The sequence below is a fragment of the Manis pentadactyla genome, chromosome 11 (genome assembly GCF_030020395.1).
Source record: "Manis pentadactyla isolate mManPen7 chromosome 11, mManPen7.hap1, whole genome shotgun sequence".
Taxonomy (NCBI): Eukaryota; Metazoa; Chordata; class Mammalia; order Pholidota; family Manidae; genus Manis; species Manis pentadactyla.
In genome coordinates this window covers 120,045,284-120,073,200 of record NC_080029.1, presented here as the reverse complement: position 1 = coordinate 120,073,200, position 27,917 = coordinate 120,045,284, and the positions used below count along the sequence as shown (strand labels likewise).

The following is a 27,917-nucleotide window of genomic DNA, read 5'->3' as shown; positions in this document are numbered from 1 at the left end:
TGAAAGATTTGCTAGCCTTGAGAAGTGTGCCAGAGGAGCAGGAGTCTGAGGGTGTTGTCTCCAGAGAAGAGCAACCAGGTATCTGACACTTCTCCAGCCCTCCCTCAGCCCAACCAGATTCTTGCTGGTGTCAGCTCTGAAACTCTACACCTGCTCACTGGCTCAGCCTTGTCATTCCCCTATGGACTTGCCCTACGCAGCATGTTCAACCCAGCAGTAATCAACAACTGCTGATAGACAGGAACAGAGTAGCCCCACTCACAATACATCCCAGCAGAAATGACAGACATCACACAAAGGGCACAAGGAGGTTAGCAGTGGGGATCCACCATTCCTGGCAGACAGGCAGAAAGGTGGGCCCTCTCCACAGCCCACAAACAACAGCCACAGCTCAGCCACAACAAAGACCTGGGTTCTGGTGAACACAAGGTTTGTGCTTCTGGGCATCACAGGACCCATAAAACCACTATTTTCAAGACCAGGAGTCATAGCTGATCTATGTAATACAATGAAAAACACAGAGACCCAAACAAAGTGAGGAAGTGGAGAAATATGTTCCAAAAAGAACAAGACAAAACACCACAGAAAGTGATAATGAAATAGAGATAAGCAATCTTCCTGATAAATAATTCAAAGGAACAGTCATAAAAATGCTCATTGAATTGGGGAAAAGAATTGACTATCTCAGCAAGAACTTCAACAGAGATGGAAAGTATAAAAAAGAGCCATTTAGAGATGAAGAATACAATAACTGAGCAAGAGAGGGAATGAATAGTAGGCTACGGGCAGCAGAGGAATGGATCAGCAAGCTAGAAGATATGGTAGTGGAAAGTAGCCAAGCTGAGGAACAGAGAGAAAAAAGAATTTCTAATAATGAGAAGATACTAAAAGAGTTTTGTGACAACTCTAGACAAAACAATACTTGCATAATAAGGGGTCCCAGAAGGAGAAGAAAGAGATGAGGGTTAGCAAGTCTACATGAAGAAATAATAGCTGAGAATTTCACCAATCCAGGAAAGGAAATAGATTTCCAGGTCATGGAGGTTCAGAAAGCCCCTAACAAGATGCACCCAAAGGTGTCTACTCCAAAACACACAGTAATGTAAGGTGTAGGTTTGTGGGTTTTTTTGCCATTTTATGGCTAAAACTAAAGTTAAAGAGAGACTCTTAAAAGCAGCAAGGGAAATGCAGACAGTTACTACAAAGGAAACTCCATAGGACTATTAGCAGACATCTCATCAAAAACTTTACCAGAAGGGTATGGCACGAAATATTCAAAGCACTGGAAAGGAAGAACCTAACAACCAAGAACTCTCTACCCAGCAAGGTTATCATTCAGAACTGAAGAAGAGATTTCTAAGTTCTCCGGATAACCAAAGGTTAGAAGAATACATCACGATTAAACCAACCTTACAGGACATGTTACAGGGACTTATTTAGATGGAAATATGTTAAGTTGAAATGCTTCTCATCAGTGACAGTAAACCTACGGTAAATGTAGTAAATCATTAACAAAGTAAGCATGAAGCTCAAAAAATAAAAGTAGTAAAATCAACTATACACAAAACTAGTCAAAGGATATACAAAATAAAAAGAGATTATGACATCATATACATAAATTGTGGAAGAATTAAATAGTACTTTTGTAATGTGCTTGAAATTAAGCAACCATCAATGTAATATACACTGTTTTATATATGGTAAACGTATATGAACCTAATACTAACTACAAATCTAAAACCTGTAATAGATACACATGCATAAAAAAAGGAATCCAATCATAACAATAAAGAAAATCATCAAGTCACAAGGGAAAAGAGCAACAGAGGAAGAAAGAATAGAAAGTAACTAAAAAAAAAAAACAGAATACAACTAACAAAGTGGTGCTAAGTACATACTTATCAATAATTTCTTTAAATTTAAACAGTCTAAAGGCACCAATCAAAAGACATAGGAAGGCTGAATGGATAAAGAAACAGTATTCATCTATATGCTGCCTACAAGAGACTCATTTAGACATATAGATACATACATACTAAAAGTGAAGGGACAGAAAAAGATATTCCACACAAATACAAGAGAGAAAAAAGTAGGAGTAGCAATAATTACATCAGACAAAACAGAGTTCAGAAGAAAGTAGCAAGAGACAAAGAAGGACATTACACAGTGATAAAGGGATCAGTCCAAGAAGACATAACAATTATAAATATATATATATGCACCCAACATAGGAGCACCTAAATATATAAACAGACCTAAAGGGAGAAACTGACAGTAACACAGTAATAGGAGGAAATTTAACACACCACTTACATGAATGGATAGATCATACAGACAGAAAATAAATAAGGAAACACTGACATTGAACAGTATATTGAACCAGATAGACATAACATTCCATCCAAAAGCAGTAGAATACATATGCTTTTCAAGGTCACATGGACCATTTTTTCCCCAGAAAAAAACACATATTAGGACACCATAAATTCAAGAAGATTGAACATTTATTAAGCAACTTTTCAGACCACAATGGTATGAAATTAGAAATCAATTAAAAGAAAAAAACTGGAAAAAACACAAACACATGGAGGCTAAACAATATCCTCCTACATAATCAATGGATTAACAAACAGATGGAAAAGGAAATCAAACCATAGAAAAGGAAATCAAACAATACATGGAGACAAATGAAAACAGAAACACAACAGATCAAAATACGTGGGATGCAGAAAAAGTGATTTTAAGAGGGAAGTATATAGTATTAAAGGATTATGTCAACAAACAAGAACAAATTCAGTCTAACTTTACAACTAAAGGAACCAGAAAAAGAAGAAAAAGAAAACCCAAAGTTAGGAGAAGGAGGGGCATAATAAAGATTAGACCAGAAACAAATAAAAGAAAAAAAAGCAGTGAAACCAAGATCTGCTTCTTCAAGAAGATAAACAAAACAGACAAACCCTTAGCCAGACTTATCGGGAGGAAGAGAGAGGGCACAAACAAATAAGCAACAAAACAGAGAAGATAAAAACAATGCCACACATCCACGCACTGCTACAGCTGTAGATGCACTCATCCCACCAGTTCCTGGACTTGCCATGGGAATGAGGAAGGAGATATCTAAGCTGGCCTGTGCATACAGTAAAACAACAAATTTGACTGGATCTATACTGTTGGAACTCAATCAAGAATTAGGAGAAGTGCAAATTGTAGCGCTCCAAAATCTTACAACTACAGACTATTTACTGTTAAAAGAACATAAGGGATGTGAACATTCCCCAGGAATGGGTTGTTTTAATTTGTCTGATTTCTCTCAGACTGTTCAAGTTCAGTTGGACAATATCCACCATATCATAGATAAGTTTTCACAAATGCCTAAGGTGCCTAACTGGTTTTCTTGGTTTCACTGGAGATGGCTGGTAATTACAGGTATGCTTTGGTTAAGCAACTATACTCCTATTATGTTGATGTGTGTGCACAATTTAAGTAGTAGCTTAAAACCTATACATGCTGAAGTTACTCTACAAGAAGATATGTCAAAGAAATAATCTTCCCATGTTTTCTGCCGCCTGCTACTTCTATAGCTTTTCTTCTTCCTTCCTAATTACAACCTTTAAATAGAATTCGTGCCTCATATCAAATTTACCGAGTATCATAATTCTTCCAAGTGGTAAAGATACCTCAAGACAAATGCTGGGCATAGAAGCTACAGGGCATAAATATACAAAGAAATAAAAAGCTAACCATTTCAAACAATAAAGCTTCTCTCTCACTTACCAACTTTACATTTCCCTGTATGGCCCCGGAAGATGACTGGTTAGCCAGAGACGGGTAAGATTCCTCAAGGGAGGAACAACAACCTAAGACAGGCACAGTCGCAGGGCAGTCATCAGGTGAGAAATTGGGGATCAACAGAGGTGAGGCTTAGAACCTCACCCCCCCTGTTCTGAGAGAAATCTTCTGCGTACGTGGATGTTCTATTGCCCGTGTCTAGCTCGGATTAACACATAGTCTACAGGCACACACCTGATCATCTACATTTGCTCTCTTACAACACTAAACTATGTTTTCTACCTTTATCTTGTATCTACCTACCACTTCAGCATTTTATTAAAAATAATAATAATAAAGAGAGAAATGTGGTATCCACATATAAATCAAGTATAAAAATCAAATGAATATTCATATTTGAACTGACTGTTTATAGTTCATAATGCATGAGCAAAACCGAAGGTTTCTGTGATGGCTGCCCTTGTACTGTTCACCATGTAAGAACTTATTCACTATGTAAGAATTTGTTCTCCATGTAAGAACTTGTTTGTTATGCCTCAGAAGATTGGAGACTGACGAAAATTAGGCTTGGGGTGGATTAATGATTGTGCATTGAGCATTGACTCCCCTATATAGAATTTTATTGTTGTTAACAACCATTTGATCAATAAATATGAGAGATGCCCTCACAAAAAAAAAAAAAAAAGTACACACTTCCAATGGTAAAATAATAAGTAACCGGGATGTAATGAATATAGTCAAGATATTGTAACAGCTTGGTATGGTGATAGCTGGTACCTAGAATTGTCATGTACATAAATGTTGAATCACTATGTTGTACACCTGAAACTAATGTAATGTAATACTGTGTGTCAACTACCCTTCAATAAAAAATAATTATCTACAAAACAAAAAACAAACAAACAAAAAAAAACAATGCCACACGTAAGATAATGATGACAGAGGATTAAAGATGGCAGTGTGAGGTGAGGCAGAGGCTTCCTCCTAAAACCACATATAATATGAAAATATAATTAATACAACTAATCCTGAAAGAGCACCATGAAAGAGGACTGAGCTAGACTGCATACACCTGGAGAAAAGAGCAGACCTCATGGAACAGGGTAACATACCGAAGATGTGGCCCAGGGGGACCCAAGCCCTCCCCCTACCCCAGCTCACCAGCAGGAGGAAGAGAAATGCAGCAGGAAGGCAGTGGAGGCCTGGGACTACTGAATACCTAACTCTGGAGATCTGCTCTGGGAGCACAAACCTACATTTCACAGTGCTTTCATGATACTCTTGTGATTAGGGTATTGGAAAGCTAAGACAGGCAGAATTCCTGGAGAGACTGAGATTCCAGCCACTTGTGGAAAGCAGGGATCCATATTCGGCTGCTCTGGGACAAAAGGCGAGCAGGCTGAGAGACTTCCTAACAAGGAAGCCCTTAGCAAGAGGGCTGCTAAAGGGACAAGGATTGCACAGAGCTTACTGCTCAGGAGAAAGGACAGGTAGACAAAATTGTCCGGGGGCACTCTGCCCAGCAGGTTGGGAGCTTTCACGATTTTCAGGTGCTCCAGATCCCTGGCTGGCTACACAGCTCCAAGGATCCCCTCGGTGATATGCAGCCTACTGTGACTTTCTCCCAGCCATCCCCACCTGGCTCACAAACCAGCAAACCCTACCCTGGCATTAGGTCACCCAGAGGGAAGATCTGTCTATAGCAACTACAAACACAAAGCATAGAGGCTTATACCTCTGTGCGTGGCCAACTGTTTCAGGCAGTGTAGACAGGCATAGAAGCCGGAAAGCAGGAAACAGCTCTTCCCTCCCCCCAGGCACCAATACCACTCCCCTGGAACCCCCAACATTGCTTCAGGGGCTCAGCAGCTCCAGAGAGTAGAGTTCCTGGGCACTAGAGGGCGCCATATACAAATATGAAAGGCTAAAGGAACTTGGTTCAAAGTAAAATTATTAATACAACTCCTGGGAAAGACTTAAATGACATTGGCCTCATGAATCTTTCTAAAAGGGAGTTCAAAATAAAAAATCATTAACATGCTATGGAGGTATGGAAAGATATTCAAAAACTCACGAATGAATTCCAGTCAGGCATGCGATGACTGAAGAGCACAATGGACGCAATTAAAAGCAGATTAGATATGGTGGAGGAGATGATAAATAGAAACTAGAGATGAGGACTACAAAGAAGCTGAGGCAGAGAGAAAAAAGGATCTCTAAGAATGAAAGAATACTGAGAGAACTGTGTGACAAAGCCAAACAGATCAATATTCACATTATAGGGGTACCAGAAGAAGGAGAGAGAGAAAAATGGATAGAAAGTACCTTTGAGGAGGTAATTGCTGAAAACTTCCCCAATCTGGGGAAGGAGATAGTCTCTCAGGCCATGGAGGTGCACAGATTTCCCAACACAAGGGACCCAAGGAAGACAACACTAAGACATATAGTAATTAAAATGGCAAAGATCAAGGATAAGGACAGACTATAAAAGCAGCCAGAGAGAGAAATAAGATCACATACAAAGGAAAGTCCATCAGGCTATCAGACTTCCCAGAAGAAACCTTACAGGCCAGAAGGGAGTGGCATGATGTATTTAATGCCATGAAGCAGAAGGGCCTCGAACAAAGAGTACTTTATCTGGCAAGATTATCATTTAAATTTGAAGGAGGGATTAAGCAATTTCCAGATAAGCAAAAGCTGAGAGAATTTACATCCCACAACCATCTCTACAGGTATTTTGGAGGGACTGCTACAGATGGAAGTGTTCCTAAGGTTTAATAGCTGTCACCAGAGGTAATAAAACGACAGGAAAGAAAGCAGAATAGGTAATTACCAAGCAAAAGCAAAATTAAAATAACTATCCCCAAAGTTAAACAAGGGATAGACAAGGAGTACAGAATATGATGCCTAATATTAAAGAATGGAGGAGGAAGAAAAAGGAGGAAAAAAAAAGAACCTTTAGATTGTGTTTGTAATAGCATATTAAGTGACTTAAGTTAGACTCTTAGATAGGAAGGAACTTCACCTTGAACCTTTGGTAAACACAAATCTAAAGCCTGCAGTGGCAGTAAGTATATATCTATCAATAATCACCCTAAATGTAAATAGACTGAATGCACCAATCAAAAGACATAGAGTCACTGAATGGATAAAAAAACAAGACCCATCTATATGCTGCCTACAAGAGACTCACTTTAAACCAAAAGACACACACAGACTAAAAGTGAAGGGATGGAAAAAGATATTTCATGCAACTAATAGGGAGAAAAAGCAGGAGTTGCAGCACTTGTATCAGACAAAATAGACTTCAAAACAAGGGAAGTCACAAGAGACAAACAAGGACATTGCATAATGATAAAACAGTCAATCCAACAAGAAGATATAACCATTATAAATATGTAAGCACCCAACACAGGAGCACCTACATATGTGAAACAAATAGTAACAGAATTAAAAGGGGAAATAGAAGGCAATGCATTCATTCTAGGAGACTTCAACAATCCACTCACTCCAAAGGACAGATGAACAAGACAGAAAATAAGTAAGGGAGACAGAGGCACTGAACAACACATTAGAACAGATGGACCTAACAGGCATCAACAGAACTCTCCACCCAAAAGCAGCGGGATACACATTCTTCTCAAGTGCACAGGGAACATTTTCAAAAACAGACCATATACTAGCCACAAAAAGAGCCTTGGTAAATTCAAGAAGATTGAAATTGTACCAACCAGCTTTTCAGACCACAAAGGTATGAAACTAGAAATATATTACGCAAAGAAAACAAAAAAGCACACAAACACATGGAGGCTTCACAACATGCTCCTAAATAACCAATGGATCAATGACCAAATAAAAACAGAGATCAAGCAACATATGGACACAAATGACAACAATAATTTAACACCACGAAATCTGTGGGATACAGACAAGGTCATGCTAAAAGTACACTGCAATACAGGCCTACATAAAAAAAGAAGAACAATCTCATATGAGCAGTGCAAACCTACAAGTAACAAAAGTAGAAAAAGAAGAACAAATGAGGCACAAAGTCAGTAGAAGGGGGGACACAATAAAGATTAGAGCAGAAATAAATAGAATCAAGAAGAATAAAATTGAAAGAATCAATGAAAGCAAGAGCTGGTTATTCGTAAAAATAATCAAAATAGATAAACACCTAGCCAGACTTATCAAGAAAAAAAGAGTCTACTCACATAAAGAGAAACAGAAATTAGAAAGGAAAAATCACTACGGACACCACAGAAATACAAAGAATTAAAAGAGAATATTATGAAAAATTATATGCTAACAAAATGGATAACCTAGAAGAAATGGACAACTTTCTAGAAAAATACAACTTCCAAGGCTGACCAGAAACAGAAAATCTGAACAGACCAATTATCAGCAATGATATTGAATTGCTTATCAAAAAGCTACCTAAAGACAAAACACCTGGACCAGATGGCTGCACCGCTGAATTTAATCAAACATTTAGTGAAGACCTACTACCCATCCTCCTTAAAGTTTTCAAAACAGTCAAAGAAAAAGGAACACTTCCAAACTCACTATATGAGGCTAGCATGACTCTAATACCAAAACCAGGCAAAGACACCACACAAAAAAAAGAAAATTACAGACCAATATCCCTGATGAACATGGATGCAAAAGTAACAACAAAATATTAGAAAACCAAATTCAAAACTACATAAAAAAGATCATCCATCATGATCAAGTAGGATATATTCAAAGGATGCAAGGATGGAACACATTCAAAAATCCATCAACATCATCCACCACATCAACAAAAAGAAGGACAAAAACCACATGATGATCTCCATAGATGCTGAAAAAGCATTTGACAAAATTCGACATCCATATTTATCCATTTGATAAAAACTCACAACAAAATGGGTACAGAGGGCAAGAACCTCAACATAATAAAGGCAATATATGACAAACCTACAGCCAACATTATACTTAACAGCGAGAAGCTGAAATCTTTTCCTTTCGGATTGGGAACAAGACAAGGATGCCCACTATCCCCACTTCTATTCAACATACTACTGGAGGTTCTCACCACAGCAATCAGACAACACAAAGAAATAAAAGGCATCCAGATTGGCAAGGAAGAAGTTAAATTGTCACTATTTTCAGATGACATGATATTGTACATAAAAAACCCTAAAGAATCCACTCCAAAACTACTAGATCTACTATCTGAACTCAGCAAAGTTGCAGGATACACAGTCAATATGCAAAAATCTGTTGCATTCCTATACACTAACAATGAACTAGCAGAGAGACAAATCAGGAAAACAATTCCATTCACAGTTGCATCAAAAGAATAAAATACCTAGGAATAAACCAAACCAAGGAAGTGAAAGATCTATACTCTGAAAACCACAAGACACTCATGAGAGAAATTAAGGAAGATACCAATAAATGGAAACTCATCCCGTGCTCATGGATAGGAAGAATTAATATTGTCAAAATGGCCATCCTGCCTAAAGCAATCTACAGATTCAAAGCAATACCTATCAAAGTACTAAAAACATTCTTCAACAAACTACAGAAAATCGTTCTAAAATTCATAAGGAACCACAAAAGACCCTGAATAGCCAAAGCAATCCTGGGAAGGAAGAATGAAACAGGGAGCACCTCACTTCCCAACTTCAAGCTCTAGTACAAAGACACAGTAATCAAGACAATTTCATAAGGGCACAAGAACAGACCCATTGAAACAGACTATGGAGCCCTGATATAAACCCAAACATACATGATCAATTAATCTATGATAAAGGAGCCATGGACATATAATGGGGAAATGACAGCCTTCTCAACAGCTGGTGTTGGCAAAACTGGACAGCTACATGCAAGAGAATGAAACTAGATTATTGTTTAGCTGCATACACAAAAGTAAACTCAAAATGGTTCAAAGACCTGAATGCAAGTCATGAAACCATAAAACACTTAGAAGACAACACAGGCAAAAATCTCCTGAATATAAGCATGAGCAATGTCTTCTTGAACACGTGACCTCAAGCAAGACAAATAAAAGCAAAAATGAACTCATGGGACTACATCAAACTAAAAAGTTTCTATATAGTAAAGGACACCATCAACAGAACAAAAAGGCATCCTACAGTATGGGAGAATATATTTGTAAATGACATATCTGAAAAGGGGTTAACATCCAAAATATATAAAGAATTTACATGCCTCAACACACAAAAAACAAATAACATGATTAAAAAACAGGCATAGGATATAAAGAGACAGTTCTCCAAAGAAGAAATTCAGATGGCCAACAGATACATGAAAAGATGCTCCATATCACTAATGATCAGGGAAATGCAAATTAAAAACACAATGAAATATCACCGCACACTAGTAAGGATTGTCAGCATTGAAAAGACTAAGAACAACAAATGCTGGCGAGGATGCGGAGAAAGGGGAACATGTCTATACTGCCGGTGGGAATGTAAGCTAGCTCAACGATTGTGGAAAACAATACGGAGGTTCCTCAAAAAACTACAAATAAATCTGTTGCTTTCCTATACACTAACGATCAACTAGCAGAAAGAGAAATCAAGAAAACAATTCCATTCACAATGACATAAAACAGAATGAAATACCTAGGAATAAACTTAACCAAGGAAGTGAAACACCTATAACCTAAAAATTACATGACACTCTTAACAGAAATTAAAGAGGACACTAACAAATGGAAACTCATTTCATGCTCTTGGCAAGGAAGAATTAATATTGTCAAAATGGCCATCCTGCCTAAAGCAATCTACAGATTCAATGCAATGCCTATCAAAATACCAATAGCATTCTTCAACGAACTGGAACAAACAGTTCAAAAATTCATATGGAACCACAAAAGATCCGAATAGCGAAAGCAATCTTCAGAAGGAAGAATACAGAAGGGGTGATCCCGCTTCTCAACGTCAAGCTCTACTACAAAGCCACAGTAATCAAGACAATTTGGTACTGGCACAAGAAAAGACCCACAGACCAGTGGAACAGAACAGAGAGTCAGTCCAGATATTAACCCAAGTATACATGGTCAATTAATATACAATAAAGGAGCCATGGATGTACAATGGGGAAATGACAGCCTCTTCAACAGCTGGTGTTGGCAAAACTGGACAGCTACATGTAAGAGAATGAAACTGGATCACTGTCTAACCCCATACACAAAAGTGAATTGAAAATGGATCAAAGACTAAATGAAAGTCATGAAATCATAAAACTCTTAGAAAAAAACATAGGCAAAAATCTCTTCGACATAAACATGAGCAACTTCTTCATGAACATATCTCCCTGGGCAAGGGAAACAAAAGCAAAAATGAAGAAGTGGGACTACATCAAACTAAAAAGCTTCTGTATAGCAAAGGATACCATGAGTAGAACAAAAAGACATTCTACAGTTTGGGAGAATATTTTCATAAATGACATATCCGATAAGGGGTTGACATCCAAATTATATAAAGAGCTCATGCTCCTCAACAAACAAAAAGTATATAAGCCAATTAAAAAATGGGCGGAGGACCTGAACAGACAGTTCTCCAAAGAAGAAATTCAGATGGCCAACAGACACATGAAAAGATGCTCCACATCACTAATCATCAGAGAAATGCAAAATAAAACCACAATGAGATTATCACCTCACACCAGTTAGGATGGCCAACATCCAAAAGACAAACAACAACAAATGTTGGCAAGGTTGTGGAGAAACGGGAAGCCTCCTACAGTGCTGGTGGGAATGTAAACTAGTTCAACTACTAAGGAAAGCAGTATGGAGGTTCCTCAAAAAACTCAAAATAGAAATACCATTTGACCCAGGAATTCCACTTCTAGGAATTTACTCTAAGGATGCAGGAGCCCAGTTTGAAAAAGACATATGCACCCCTATGTTTATTGCAGCACTATTTACAATAGCCAAGATGGAAGCAACCTAAGTGTCCATCAGTAGATGAATGGATAAAGAAGAAGTGGTACATATACACAATGGAATATTATTCAGCCATAAGAAGAGAACAAATCCTACCATTTGCAAAAACATGGATGGAGCTAGAGGATATTATGCTCAGTGAAATAAGCCAGGTGGAGAAAGACAAGTGCCAAATGATTTCACTCATCTGTGAAGTATAACAAAGAAAAAACTGAAGGAACAAAACAGCAGTAGACTCACAGAACCCAAGAATGAACTAACAGTTACCAAAGGGAAAGGGACTGGGGAGGATGGGTGGGAAGGGAGGGTTAAGGGGAAAAGGGGGCATTACGATTAGCACACATAATGCAGGTGGGTGGGACACAGGAAAGGTAGTATAACACAGAGAAGACAAGTAGTGATTCTACAACATCTTAGTATACTGATGGACAGTGACTGTAATGGGGTATGTGTTAGGTACTTGAAAATAGGGGAAGTCTAGTAACCATAATGTTGCTCATCTAATTGTACATTAATTATACCAAAAAAATCTAACTAGGATTTTTTTTATTATAGGGAACATATTAAGAATCTTAAAGGCTCAAAAAGCATCTTTGTGATTTAGCAATCCTTTCTGCACAAAGTAGAATTAAAATAAATTATAACTTTTCTTGATGAGTCTTTTACAAAGATCTTCTAAAACATTCTGAGATGGAAAGGATTCTATTAGCCCACTCAATCTCATTCATAAATGGGAATGTATACAGAATAAATTCATTCTTTCTTTTTAGTTCTTTCATTTTTATGTAGTTCTGTGATCACTTATTCATGTAACACTTCGTATGTGCTAGGCACTAATTCTCAGCCAAATCAACTAGCATATAGTAGTAATTTCTGCTGTTCTGAAAGGTTTAATCTCTTAATTTACAGGAAGAGAGATGTTTATACAAATACATCATATAATGGAAATTAGGAAGTTATAAAAAATGTTCTAAGTACAATCATGGAAACCAGAGTTTCTTGCCTGTTCTTCTGTAAGATGTCTAAACCACTTTTATACTTTTAAATAAATAATATAAATATCAGTCCCCAGTTTTCCTAAGGGACTGGTAATAATCAGTAGTTTGGACAGCATATTAGCATCTCTGTGTGACACACTGGGTTAGTTTTACTCAGTTTTACTGGGATACATCCTGGCCTCAAGGCCTTTATACAGCATTCTTAGATTTTTCTACTTATGCCTATGTTCAAAATTCTCTCTGAGTTTTAAGTCTTTTAGTGTTCTCTCCTCCACATGTATATTTCCATCTCTATAGACCTATATTTTTTTCCCTTTATGTCACAAAATAAAGATCATACAACATCCCTGTTAAAAATAAGACCACACCCCGACAGCCCGACTGGACTATGCTAAAGCCTGTGTAGAGAAACTAGGGTCTGGATCAGGACTCCCGGAAGGCGTAAAGTAAGAGCACAGTGGTGAGGTCCCCCCTAAGATTCAGAGCTCTGAAGCAACTCTTAATTAGTGTGGGAAGACAAGAGGGAAATCAAGGCAAGGTACAGGCCAAGCTGGTAAGGAGTGGTTAATTCGAGTAGGCCGGCAGAGGGGGTGACTAACCACTGTCACCTAGGCTCCAAGGCGAGGGGACGCCCCCAAAGAGAGAGAGGCTGATCAGGTGCTGAACACCCGTCTTTCTCTCTCTCTCTCTCAGATGGGAGCATCCTCTTAAAGTCTAAAGCCATACATTCCTCTGGCTTGCATTCTAAAGAACTGGAAGCAATTTTGATCCCCAGACCCTGAAAAAGAAGTGTCTTATCTTCTGCACACAGCCTGGCCTCAATAGAAACTCTAATAGAGAGGCATGGTCCCTGAGAGAAGTATACAATATAATAAGATTATGCAGCTAAATTTATTTTAATGCAAGTAAAGAAAATACTCAAAAGTCCTGTAAACTACTACAATATGGGACTAGTTTTCTAAATTTTTTTGGTGAAAATCTATTCTACTTACTGGGTTCATTATCTTCAAAAATTGGGAGGTTTTTTAACTAGACTCCCTGAAACGGAAGAAATTTATCTTTTACAATACAGCCTGGCTTTAAATGACTGGTGCTAGAATTGTACTTGCATTTCATTTCCAGTCCCCTGGACATACACTGTCCCTATCAGTTCAGAGCCTTCATCAGCCCTGTTAGTCCAGGGCCATCTAAACCTTAACCCAGTTATGTAACCTGCTCACCCGTAGAGTGTATTCTTGAAAACTGAGATACTTTTAGTCAAATGAGCTAAAAGGAAAGGCAATTGGATAACAGTAACTCAAATCTCTGTATCAGTTTATCTGTCTGTGTATATGTTCTTCTTTGAAAAATATTGCTAACTGTAATCATTATGTCTTAATCTGTATGCTTGTGTGTCTAAGCGTGTAAATGAAAGATTTTTCTACCTCCGGATGGTATTAATAAAATTTATTTAAAGACAAGTGCTTGTGAAAATTGGGCATTCTAAAACTTTCAGAAAATTCTAATAGAAAATATTAAGCATTAATGCTAATTTAAGTTGAACTGAAATGGACATGTCCTTATGGTTATCAGCTGCCTAAGTTTACCTAAAGTCATTTAAGTTGATGTTATCTGCTAAATCTTTCAAGAATAAAATGCTCAGAGGCTTGACTTTGTCTAATATTCAGTAAAGGTTTTGTATGTAATCTAGCATAGTTGTTAAGAACGAGTAAATTAAACGTAGCAAGTGAACTTCTTAATAATAATTGTATGTTACAGTGTGTATACCTACCTACAGCCTGAGAATCTTTGTGGTAACCTAAAACCTTAAAGTTTTGCTAAGTTAAGAAGATATACTTTGTGCTTAGTGAGAGATTGTGCTGTAAAGCTCATGGTTACAGAAATTATAAAATGTGTTCATAAATTCATCAATCTTGAGATTGTTAGTGTAACAGTTTAGAATAGCCTACTTCTCAGTGTTCATTAAGGGTCCTAATGGTTTTAAGTTCCAATTAAAACTACTTAAAGTAATAAGGAAAACATTTCTGTATGCTAAAAGATGTATGTTTTAATAAGAGAAGATATAAGGAATGGAAATTCGTTCTGCATGCTAAAGAATGTGTCTTCTGATAAAAGAAAGTAACTGTTCTAAAGTACAGCTGTTATTTAAAGAGGGAGAACTGAATGTAAAAGGAAATTGCTGAAAGTTTGTGGAAGAATTGATATGGTCATGTTATATAAAATTAAAGCAAATGAGTCTTGTTATCAAGTACACAGCAAAATTAGAATTTTGTTTTCAGTTAAAAAGACAAAGTTTTCTTAACTGTTAGTCTGCTCTTAATGTTGAAAGATTGCAAAGGGTTCTCTAATTGTTTTATCAAAGCAGTTTCTCATGCTTAAAGTCTCAGTGAGTTGTCAGAGTATTTAAGAAAATGAGATCTTAATATTAGAAGGACTAAAAGCTAAACTTCACTAACAACTGTGTAACCTCCTTTATTTGCCTTTGAGGTATTTTGTTGTCATTCTGGTTAAATGAGTAAGTATTGCTTCATGGAAAAACCTATAATCCTATTTAAGCAAGTGCCAAAAAAAAAAAATGCAAAAAGGTGCTTTTACCTCTAGTTAACTCTGATATTTTCCAGAGGGCCCCTGGAACATGTCAGAGGAATTTTTTCTCACTGGGCAAAATATTTGGCTAATTTGGTTTATTTATCTGATATATATTTACCTGGAAAGCACTGTCAAAGGGAATGATGCTAAACTTTGTTACTGAATGTTTTATGTTACAGAAATATCCAAATTTTCTTATGTCAACTGTCTTATAGTAAGCTCTCATTAGGTCTTTAACCATTGTCATTTGTAAGTCTTTTCTCATTTATGGTCACTGTTTTATTACTCCTAAACTAGTAAAGAACTGGACTTCAGCAGAACAAGTATTGGTTACATAAGATTAAGTAAACTAGGGAAATGATTTTGTTTCAAATGTTGCTGATAAAGTGTTTTAAGCTTTTTCTCTTAAGCTGACTGACAACAGTTTCATAAATGACAATACCTTTATAAGCAGAATGGAAACATTTATCTTTCTCTCTACCTGACCCCTCCAGAATTTAAAAGCTTTCAGTATTTTTATATTTTATGGCAGTATATTTATTTGCATAAGCTCAGTAAGAATCTGCTTTCCTTATAACAAGACCAATTAAAAACACTGGTTATCTTACCAAGGCTTTGACTGGAATGTCATACCTAAGAGACATGTGCATAAACTCAAATATGAACAGACAGCTTTAAGGAACTAAAGTTGACTTTACAGAGCCAACAAAGCCCCTTGGAAAACAGGCCTGGTACCTTGCTTACAGGGTTCCCAGCAGCCTTATCAGGTGAGGAAGGAAGGTCACTTCCTGGCAGGTGCAGGAACCTCAAGATGTCTTGGGGACCTCGAGAAGAGAGGAATTCACCCAAATCTACAGGTACTGCAGGCAAAACCTGATGGCAAGTCTGGCTTTGCTTTCTGGCCTCAAGAGGCTTCAAAAGTCCAATCTGAAATTCCTTATAAAAAGTTCCAGCAGGGGGCAGAAGATGGCGGCATGAGTAGAGCAGCGGAAATCTCCTCCCAAAACAACATATATCTATGAAAATATAACAAAGACAACCCTTCCTAGAATAAAGACCAGAGGGAGCCGAGCGCCCCTCCCCCCAGCTCCCGGCGGGAGAAGAATAGGCAGAGCGGGAGGGAGAAGGAGCCCAGGACTGCCGAGCACCCAGCCCCCGCCATCAGGGCCAGAGTGCAGGGCGCTCGATACTAGGAAAACAGGGCAGCAAGAACAGTGAGCAGGCACTGGAGGCTGGGCGACAGAGGACATAAGAAAAGCGCGCGACCATTTTTTTTTGCTTTTTTGCTGTTTTGTTTTGGCGAGCGCTTTTTGGAAGTCTTAAAGGGATAGGGACCCCAATACTAGGGAAACAGGGCAGAAAGACCGGTGAGCAGAGGCCTGAGGCTGGCACTGCAGAATAAAGAAAAACGAACGACCACCTTTTTTTTTTTTTTTTTAATTAAAAAAAATTTTTTTCTTTTTTTTTTGGTGGGCGTTGTTTTGTTTTGGCGGGTGCTTTTTGGAAGTCTTAAAGGGGCAGGGCGGGTCACTTAATCCAGAGGTAGGGAATCCGGGATCTCTGGGCACCCTAACCCCTGGGCTGCAGGGAGCAGGGAGGCCCCTTACGGAGATAAATAGCCTCCCAGCAGCTCCTGCTCCAACGCGACTCCACCATTTTGGAGCAGCTGCCCGAGCCAGGCCACGCCCACAGCAACAGCGGAGATTAACTCCATAGCAGCCGGGCAGGAAGCAGAAGCCCTGTCTGCGCGCAGCTGCGCAGCACAAGCCACTAGAGGTCGCTGTTCTCCCAGGAGAGGAGGGCCACAAACCAACAAGAAAGGAAGTCCTTCCAGCCGTCACTCGTCCCAGCTCTGCAGACTATTCCTATCACCATGAAAAGGCAAAGCTACAGGCAGACAAAGATCACAGAGACAACACCAGAGAAGGAGACAGACCTAACCAGTCTTCCTGAAAAAGAATTCAAAATAAGAATCATAAACATGCTGACAGAGATGCAGAGAAATACACAAGAGAAATGGGATGAAGTCCGGAGGGAGATCACAGATGCCAGAAAGGAGATCGCAGAAATGAAACAAACTCTGGAAGGGTTTATAAGCAGAATGGATAGAATGCAAGAGGCCATTGATGGAATTGAAATCAGAGAACAGGAACGCATAGAAGCTGACATAGAGAGAGACAAAAGGATCTCCAGGAATGAAACAATATTAAGAGAACTGTGTGACCAATCCAAAAGGAACAATATCCGTATTATAGGGGTCCCAGAAGAAGAAGAGAGAGGAAAAGAGATGGAAAGTATCTTAGAAGAAATAATTGCTGAAAACTTCCCCACACTGGGGGAGGAAGTAATCGAACAGACCACAGAAATACACAGAACCCCCAACAGAAAGGATCCAAGAAGGGCAACACCAAGACACATAATAATTAAAATGGCAAAGATCAAGGACAAGGAAAGAGTGTTAAAGGCAGCTAGAGAGAAAAAGGTCACCTATAAAGGGAAACCCATCAGGCTAACGTCAGATTTCTCAACAGAAACCCTACAGGCCAGAAGAGAATGGCATGATATATTTAATACAATGAAACAGAAGGGCCTTGAACCAAGGATACTGTATCCAGCACGACTATCATTCAAATATGACGGTGGGATTAAACAATTCCCAGACAAACAAAAGCTGAGGGAATTTGCTTTCCACAAACCACCTCTACAGAACATCTTACAGGGACTGCTCTAGATGGGAGCACTCCTAGAAAGAGCACAGCACAAAACACCCAACATATGAAGAATCGAGGAGGAGGAACAAGAAGGGAGAGAAGAAAAGAATCTCCAGATAGTGTATATAACAGCTCAATAAGCGAGCTAAGTTAGGCAGTAAGATACTAAAGAGGCTAACCTTGAACCTTTGGTAACCACGAATTTAAAGCCTGCAATGGCAATAAGTACATATCTTTCAATAGTCACCCTAAATGTTAATGGGTTGAATGCACCAATCAAAAGACACAGAGTAACAGAATGGATAAAAAAGCAAGACCCATCTATATGCTGCTTACAAGAAACTCACCTCAAACCCAAAGACATGTACAGACTAAAAGTCAAGGGATGGAAAAACATATTTCAAGCAAACAACAGTGAGAAGAAAGCAGGGGTTGCAGTACTAATATCAGACAAAATAGACTTCAAAACAAAGAAAGTAACAAGAGATAAAGAAGGACACTACATAATGATAAAGGGCTCAGTCAAACAAGAGGATATAACCATTCTAAATATATATGCACCCAACACAGGAGCACCAGCATATGTGAAACAAATACTAACAGAACTAAAGGGGGATATAGACTGCAATGCATTCATTCTAGGAGACTTCAACACACCACTCACCCCAAAGGATAGATCCACTGGGCAGAAAATAAGTAAGGACACGGAAGCACTGAACAACACAGTAGAGCAGATGGACCTAATAGACATCTATAGAACTCTACATCCAAAAGCAGCGGGATATACATTCTTCTCAAGTGCACATGGAACATTCTCCAGAATAGACCACATACTAGGCCACAAAAAGAGCCTCAGAAAATTCCAAAAGATTGAAATCCTACCAACCAACTTTTCAGACCACAAAGGCATAAAACTAGAAATAAACTGTACAAAGAAAGCAAAGAGGCTCACAAACACATGGAGGCTTAACAACACGCTCCTAAATAATCAATGGATCAATGACCAAATCAAAATGGAGATCCAGCAATATATGGAAACAAATGACAACAACAACACTAAGCCCCAACTTCTGTGGGACACAGCAAAAGCAGTCTTAAGAGGAAAGTATATAGCAATCCAAGCATATTTAAAAAAGGAAGAGCAATCCCAAATGAATGGTCTAATGTCACAATTATCGAAATTGGAAAAAGAAGAACAGATGAGGCCTAAGGTCAGCAGAAGGAGGGACATAATAAAGATCAGAGAAGAAATAAATAAAATTGAGAAGAATAAAACAATAGCAAAAATCAATGAAACCAAGAGCTGGTTCTTCAAGAAAATAAACAAAATAGATAAGCCTCTAGCGAGACTTATTAAGAAGAAAAGAGAGTCAACACAAATCAACAGTATCAGAAACGAGAAAGGAAAAATCACAACGGACCCCACGGAAATGCAAAGAATTATTGGAGAATACTATGAAAACCTATATGCTAAGAAGCTGGGAAACCTAGGAGAAATGGACAACTTCCTAGAAAAATATAACCTTCCAAGATTGACCCAGGAAGAAACAGAAAATCTAAACAGACCAATTACCAGCAACGAAATTGAAGCGGTAATCAAAAAACTACCAAAGAACAAAACCCCCGGGCCAGATGGATTTACCTCGGAATTTTATCAGACATACAGGGAAGACATAATACCCATTCTCCTTAAAGTTTTCCAATAAATAGAGGAGGAGGGGATACTCCCAAACTCATTCTATGAAGCTAACATCACCCTAATACCAAAACCAGGCAAAGACCCCACCAAAAAAGAAAACTACAGACCAATATCCCTGATGAACGTAGATGCAAAAATACTCAACAAAATATTAGCAAACCGAATTCAAAAATACATCAAAAGGATCATACACCATGACCAAGTGGGATTCATCCGAGGGATGCAAGGATGGTACAACATTCGAAAGTCCATCAACATCATCCACCACATCAACAAAAAGAAAGACAAAAACCACATGATCATCTCCATAGATGCTGAAAAAGCATTTGACAAAGTTCAACATCCATTCATGTTAAAAACTCTCAGCAAAATGGGAATAGAGGGCAAGTACCTCAACATAATAAAGGCCATCTATGATAAACCCACAGCCAACATTATATTGAACAGCGAGAAGCTGAAAGCATTTCCTCTGAGATCGGGAACTAGACAGGGATGCCCACTCTCTCCACTGTTATTTAACATAGTACTGGAGGTCCTAGCCACGGCAATCAGACAAAATAAAGAAATACAAGGAATCCAGATTGGTAAAGAAGAAGTTAAACTGTCACTATTTGCAGATGACATGATACTGTACATAAAAAACCCTAAAGACTCCACCCCAAAACTACTAGAACTGATATCGGAATACAGCAAAGTTGCAGGATACAAAATCAACACACAGAAATCTGTGGCATTCCTATATACTAACAATGAACCAACAGAAAGAGAAATCAGGAAAACAACTCCATTCACAATTGCATCAAAAAAAATAAAATACCTAGGAATAAACCTAACCAAAGAAGTGAAAGACTTATACTCTGAAAACTACAAGTCACTCTTAAGAGAAATTAAAGGGGACACTAACAGATGGAAACTCATCCCATGCTCGTGGCTAGGAAGAATTAATATCGTTAAAATGGCCATCCTGCCCAAAGCAATATACAGATTTGATGCAATCCCTATGAAACTACCAGCAACATTCTTCAATGAACTGGAACAAATAATTCAAAAATTCATATGGGAACACCAAAGACCCCGAATAGCCAAAGCAATCCTGAGAAAGAAGAATAAAGTAGAGGGGATCTCACTCCCCAACTTCAAGCTCTACTATAAAGCCATAGTAATCAAGACAATTTGGTACTGGCACAAAAGCAGAGCCACAGACCAATGGAACAGACTAGAGAATCCAGACATTAACCCAGACATATGTGGTCAATTAATATTTGATAAAGGAGCCATGGACATACAATGGCGAAATGACAGTCTCTTCAACAGGTGGTGCTGGCAAAACTGGACAGCTACATGTAGGAGAATGAAACTGGACCATTGTCTAACCCCATATACAAAAGTAAACTCAAAATGGATCAAAGACCTGAATGTAAGCCATGAAACCATTAAACTCCTGGAAGAAAACATAGGCACAAACCTCTTAGACATAAACATGAGTGACCTCTTCTTGAACATATCTCCCCGGGCAAGGAAAACAACAGCAAAAATGAACAAGTGGGACTATATTAAGCTGAAAAGCTTCTGTACAGCAAAAGACACCATCAATAGAACAAAAAGAAACCCTACAGTATCGGAGAATATATTTGAAAATGACACATCCGATAAAGGCTTGACGTCCAGAATATATAAGGAGCTCACACGCCTCAACAAACAAAAAACAAATAACCCAATTAAAAAATGGGCAGAGGAACTGAACAGACAGTTCTCCAAAAAAGAAATACAGATGGCCAACAGACACATGAAAAGATGCTCCACATCGCTAATTATCAGAGAAATGCAAATTAAAACTACAATGAGGTATCACCTCACACCAGTAAGGATGGCTGCCATCCAAAAGACAAACAACAACAAATGTTGGCGAGGCTGTGGAGAAAGGGGAACCCTCCTACACTGCTGGTGGGAATGTAAACTAGTTCAACCATTGTGGAAAGCAGTATGGAGGTATATCAAAATGCTCAAAACAGACTTACCATTTGACCCAGGAATTGCACTCCTAGGAATTTAACCTAAGAACGCAGCAATCAAGTTTGAGAAAGACAGATGCACCCCTATGTTTATTGCAGCACTATTTACAATAGCCAAGAATTGGAAGCAACCTAAATGTCCATCAATAGATGAATGGATAAAGAAGATGTGGTACATATACACAATGGAATACTACTCAGCCATAAGAAAAGGGCAAATCCAATCATTTGCAGCAACATGGATGGAGCTGGAGGGTATTATGCTCAGTGAAACAAGCCAAGCGGAGAAAGAGAAATACCAAATGATTTCACTTATCTGTGGAATATAAGAACAAAGGAAAAACTGAAGGAACAAAACAGCAGCAGAATCACAGAACTCAAGAATGGACTAACAGGTACCAAAGGGAAAGGGACTGGGGAGGATGGGTGGGTAGGGAGGGATAAGGGGGGGAGAAGTAGGGGGGTATTAAGATTAACATGCATGGGGGGGTAGGAGAAAAGGGAGGGCTGTACAACACAGAGAAGGCAAGTAGTGATTCTACAACATTTTGCTATGCTGATGGACAGTGACTGTAAAGGGGTTTATAGGGGAGACCTGGTATAGGGGAGAGCCTAGTAAACATAATATTCGTCATGTAAGTGTAGATTAGTGATAGCAAAAACAAAGCGAAAAAAAAAAAAAGGGGGCAGTTCCTGTGTGGTAACCTCCAACAAGTTCTACACAAGGGTATAAAGGGCATATAAAAGTGTAGGCAAAGGGTCTGTTTGTGTTTATACAGAGGATCAAAGCCTAATTGGGCTACCCCGAAAATGAACTAAGATACGATATGAAAAAGAACTTCCAACATCTGCACTCTCTGGAAGACTCATGCCAGAAGATGATCATCAAAAAACCCCAACAAAGATCCACGCACTGCTACAGCTGTAGATGCACTCATCCCACCAGTTCCTGGACTTGCCATGGGAATGAGGAAGGAGATATCTAAGCTGGCCTGTGCATACAGTAAAACAACAAATTTGACTGGATCTATACTGCTGGAACTCAACCAAGAATTTGGAGAAGTGCAAATTGTAGCGCTCCAAACTCTTACAACTACAGACTATTTACTGTTAAAAGAACATATGGCATGTGAACAGTCCCCAGGAATGGGTTGTTTTAATTTGTCTGATTTCTCTCAGACTGTTCAAGTTCAGTTGGACAATATCCACCATATCATAGATAAGTTTTCACAAATGCCTAAGGTGCCTAACTGGTTTTCTTGGTTTCACTGGAGATGGCTGGTAATTACAGGTATGCTTTGGTTATGTAACTATACTCCTATTATGTTAATGTGTGTGCGCAATTTAAGTAGTAGCTTAAAACCTATATATGCTGAAGTTACTCTACAAGAAGATTTGTCAAAGAAATAATCAATCTTCCCATGTTTTCTTCCATCTGCTACTTCTATAGCTTTTCTTCTTCCTTCCTAATTACAACCTTTAAATAGAATTCGTGCCTCATATCAAATTTACCGAGTATCATAACTCCTCCAAGTGGTAAAGATACCTCAAGACAAATGCTGGGCATAGAAGCCACAGGGCATAAATAGGCAAAGAAGTAAAAAGCTAACCTTTTCAAACAATAAGGCTTCCCTCTCACTTATCAACTTCACATTTCCCTGTATGGCCCCGGAAGATGACTGGTTAGCCAGAGACGGGTAAGATTCCTCAAGGGAGGAACAACCTAAGACAGGCACAGTCGCAGGGGGGCCATCAGGTGAGAAATTGGGGATCAACAGAGGTGAGGCTTAGAACCTCACCCCCCCTGTTCTGAGAGAAATCTTCTGCATACGTGGATGTTTTGTTGCCCTGGTCTGGCTTGGATTAATACATAGTCTACGGGCACACACCTGATCATCTACATTTGCTCTCTTACAACACAAAAACTATGTTTTCTACCTTTATCTTGTATCTGCCTACCACTTCAGCATTTTATTTAAAATAATAATAATAAAGAGAGAAATGTGGTATCCACATATAAATCAAGTATAAAAACCAAATGAGTATTCATATTTGAACTGACTGTTTAGAGTTCATAATGCATGAGCAAAACCGAAAGTTTCTGTGATGACTGCCCTTGTACTGTTCACTATGTAACTTATTCATTATGTAAGAATTTGTTCTACATGTAAGAACCTGTTTGTTATGCCTCAGAAGATTGGAGACTGACGAAAATTGGGCTTGGGGTGGATTAATGATTGTGCATTGAGCATTGACTCCCCTATACAGAATTTTGTTGTCGTTAGCAACCATTTGATCAATAAATATGAGAGATGCCCTCACAAAAAAAAAAAAAAAAAAGAAAGGACAGACTTCCAATGGTAAAATAAATAAGTAACTGGGATGTAATGTATAGCATAAGGAATATAGTCAAGATATTGTAACAGCTTGGTAGGGTGATAGCTGGAACCTAGAATTATGTATATAAATGTTCTACCACTGTGTTGTACACTTGAAACTAATGTAATGTAATACTGTGCGTCAACTACCCTTCAATAAAAAATAATTATTTAAAAAAAAAAAAAAAAAAGTTCCAGCAAAGATCATTTAAAAGATCCTATGTAATCAATTGCTCTTCTTGCTGCACTTCTTGCTACAAGTGTTATTTTCTTAATCTAGTTACTTCTAATAAAAATGAGGGTGATTTTAGAGAAGAGTATTAATAGTTTTCATAATGCAGCCTTATCCATACTAAATCCTAATACTAGTCATTAGGACATAAACTAGATCCAGAATTCTAGCTTCTTCAAAATATCTGGCTATGATTTTCCAGATGTTTTAGTTTTCTCCTATCATTTCAATTAAAGTTTTACTATTTCTAGTTCTCATATTCAACCATCCATTCTTAATCTCATCAAGTTTGTCCTTCCAGAATGGAAAATCCAACTCCAGATATTGCTACTTAACCTAATAACACAATTTGTTCTATCTTGCCTAGAAGCCACAAAACTGCAAATAGTAATAGAAATGGAACCTGGAATAGAAGCGCCAATCTTCTGAGGCCCTCTCAACTGACCACTGATGGAGACCTAACTGCACCCTTTATGCACCCCCTCTCAGCATGAAGCAGCCAGAGCGGTGGTCTCCCCTTTTCCCTAGCAGCAGCTAGGGTCTCCATCTGTAGAGGGGGGAATGAGACAGGGACCTTGAGCTAGACAGAATAGGGTGAGGGCCTCCGGAAAAGACAAGGCAGGATATTTGCAGTCAGAGCAATGTAACTATATGCAAGGAAACCGCCTACCAAAACTCTGTGGTAAACATTCAGCTCTAGAGTCATTCTTCAGTGAGATCAGTTAAAAGTCAAAAGGCCAGGAGCAACTTGGCCTGGAATGTTTGAGTGTTCTGCAAGGGTATCAGCATAACCCGTGACCCCGCTGTCAGCCCCAGCAATCAAACTATGACCCAGCCCACCTTGAGGACAGGGCAGGTGATGCAAGTCCACACCCCTAAGTTTTTTTCATGTTCTCGAAAAATCCTCAACTGCCTATAAAACCCCCTAGACAACGCACCACTACGGGCTCTCTTGTCCCCTCCTGGTGTGAGCCAGGAGCTCTATTCTCTCACTTTATTTCTAAATAAAAGCCTGTACCTTGCTCTCCAAAAAAAATAAATAAATAAGACCACAGGCCCCAGAGTTACTTATGCTAAGCCCCATGTCACCAAAGCAAGACTTAGTGACAGTTTTGGCTCTCCCAGAAATGGAATCTTAAACCAGTCAGGAATCATCTGATCAGCACTAGTTAGCTAATCTGCCTAACAGACCCCTACGATCCCCTCTAGAAAGTGGCCTTTCAATAACGAACCTGCTTTTTTGTCTAGCATAACTTCCTTCTTCCTGCTCCCTCCCTTCTGCCTATAAAAGCCTTTCATTTTGTACAGCAACTCAAATGTTCCTTTCTATCTGCTAGATTGGATGCTGCCCATTCATGAACTGCTGAATAAAACCAGTAAGATCTTTAAAATGTATTCAGTTGAACTTTAACACCCCACTCCACATCTAGCTTTTATTTAAATGTATACCATCCACATCAACATTTATAGTTCTAATATTCTTTTTAATGGCTGCATAATATTCCTCAGTATGGACCTTTCAGAAGCCATTCATTACCCTACTAATGGGCATTCACTTTGTTCCCAGCTTTTTGCCACTACAAAGTACTACAATAAATACCTTTGCACTATGTGCTTTTATTACATTTGCTTTTATTTCAACAGGGTACATACAGTTCTGGGAATGGGATTGTTGAGCCCTTCCAATTATATTACAAGATGCCAGATCACTTCAAAAAAGAACAGAAATTCAAATTTCCATGCAGTGGTAACTTGAAAAGATGAAATTACTGTAAACATAGCACTGCTAGCACCAAACTTGACAATAGTGAAAACAATTAGCTAACTTTAGGCTCAAGGGCTGAAGTAAAGTCATACCAAAACAAAAAAGCCATTCTCTTTAAAATACTATTAAGAGATTTAAAATTACAGGATACTTCTGCCATCACGGGAATCATAAACACCTACCTATACCTGCAATGAACACTATAGACTATACCTGTAGCAATGTCATGTTACCATTACACCTTACATTTAAGATTATGCTGGTTGAAGTATTTTCTTTGGTATGTTTCTAAATGTAAAACCTAGCAACATTAACCATGTTTGTTTTTTTTAATTCGTATCTTTAAAATCTTTGCTTTGGCCCACCTTTTCTGAACTCATAGTTCTCTTATTACACTAAAACAACTTGATTTCTCTGCAAGACTAGAAAATAAACAGGCCCCCCTGACAGACTGACAATGGCCTTGTTCCTCTACAGCCAACACTAAGTTGTAAAACAACCAAAAACTGTCTCTCCTGTTTTCCAGGGCGTTTTTCAAAGGGCAATAAATTCCGGAAAAAAAAGACTAAAGTCATTCTAACAAACGCGCAGAACATGCTTTGAAACCCAGTATTAAAACAACATAGACAAGGTTGCACAGTTGGAACGGTACAGAAATTAAATCCAATTATGTACAGACGCCTCAAAAATAACTATTATGTAGTCATCCCATAATACTGAGCTACTTTGTATTAGCAAGTTCTGTGGAGTTGAATCAACGCTTAACTCAGGCTTCAGCTGATACCCAAAACAGTACTTTCCGATACTTAACCACAACAGAGAAACGTGGGCCCATCCCACCGGCAGAAGGCGATGACGCTGAAAGCTTGCAAGCTTCCTCATATTTAATCCCTAATCCGGGCATTAATAGAAACAATCTGTGCACAAGTGGTAGTGCACAACCTCCAAACCTCGTGAAACAGAAAAGACGGGGCTAAAGAGCCATTTCTGATGGAAATCTCCCTTTCCATCCAGCGCACCACAGGAGGGACCAGAGTCCAGCACAGGCCCAGGGCTGCAAACGTTCAGCCTTGCCCCAGGCTTTCCAGTTCCCGGAGCGGAACGGTGTCGCCCCGCCCGCCCCGAGACACTCCGGACCGGCTGCGCTGTTCCCCAGGGTCAGCAGCGTCGGACACAGGCCGCCCGCCACCCCACCCCGGCCGGCGCTCCTTTGCCCCCGCCTGGCGGTCGGAACACTAAACCATAATCGCGGCGCTCACCGTCGCAAGGTTCTCCTCAGCCATCTTGGCTCCGCCCTCTGCTGAGCGGCCGGAAGTTGGGGTTTCCCCGACGACCAGCAAGCGGAAGTTGTATAACTGGGGTAGTACGGGGCGGGGCCTGAGCTGGAGAGGAAGTAGACCGCGAGTGAAAGGCTTCGCCTGGGAGGGTCTTCTGGAACCCAGGGAAGGGTAGGCTTATTCTACACAGATTAGGCGTGGCTGTAATGGAGTCAGGGAGGGATTGCGCAGCCAGACGTACCCTTCATCCCGGGCAGTCCCTACCGCCCCAAGTACTGTCTGGACGCCGCTGGAGAAACCCGGGACCGCGCTGGCGGGAGTGGCGGGCGGCTGGAGCGCGGTTCACCCTCCACTTTGCCACGCCCTGCTCCGACGCCACTCTGATCCAGTCCTGCTCCTGCGAGCTCCCCAAACCCAAACCCAAGGGCAGAAAACTTCGTTCTCGCCTTACATAAAAACCTCCTCGTTTCTTGGCTGTCACTACCCAACTGAGGTACTCGCTTCTTC

General features: G+C 39.2%; 1 protein-coding gene across 7 annotated transcripts in view; it reads right to left on the bottom strand.

Moving 5' to 3' along the window:
- The window catches only part of BBS4 (Bardet-Biedl syndrome 4), an 85,001-nt gene extending 57,435 nt beyond the window's left edge, over nt 1-27,566 (bottom strand). For 2 of the 7 annotated variants that reach the window (XM_036907793.2, XM_036907788.2), the window contains exon 1: nt 27,084-27,298. In XM_036907793.2, the coding sequence (XP_036763688.2) occupies nt 27,084-27,143 (60 nt within the window). In that variant the 5' untranslated portion in view covers nt 27,144-27,298. Of the gene's footprint in view, nt 1-27,083; nt 27,316-27,392 lie in introns of those variants that run through there. The other 5 variants (XM_036907789.2, XM_036907794.2, XM_036907791.2 and 2 more) reach the window with 5 other exon arrangements.
- Between the last annotated feature and the right edge of the window lie 351 nt (nt 27,567-27,917).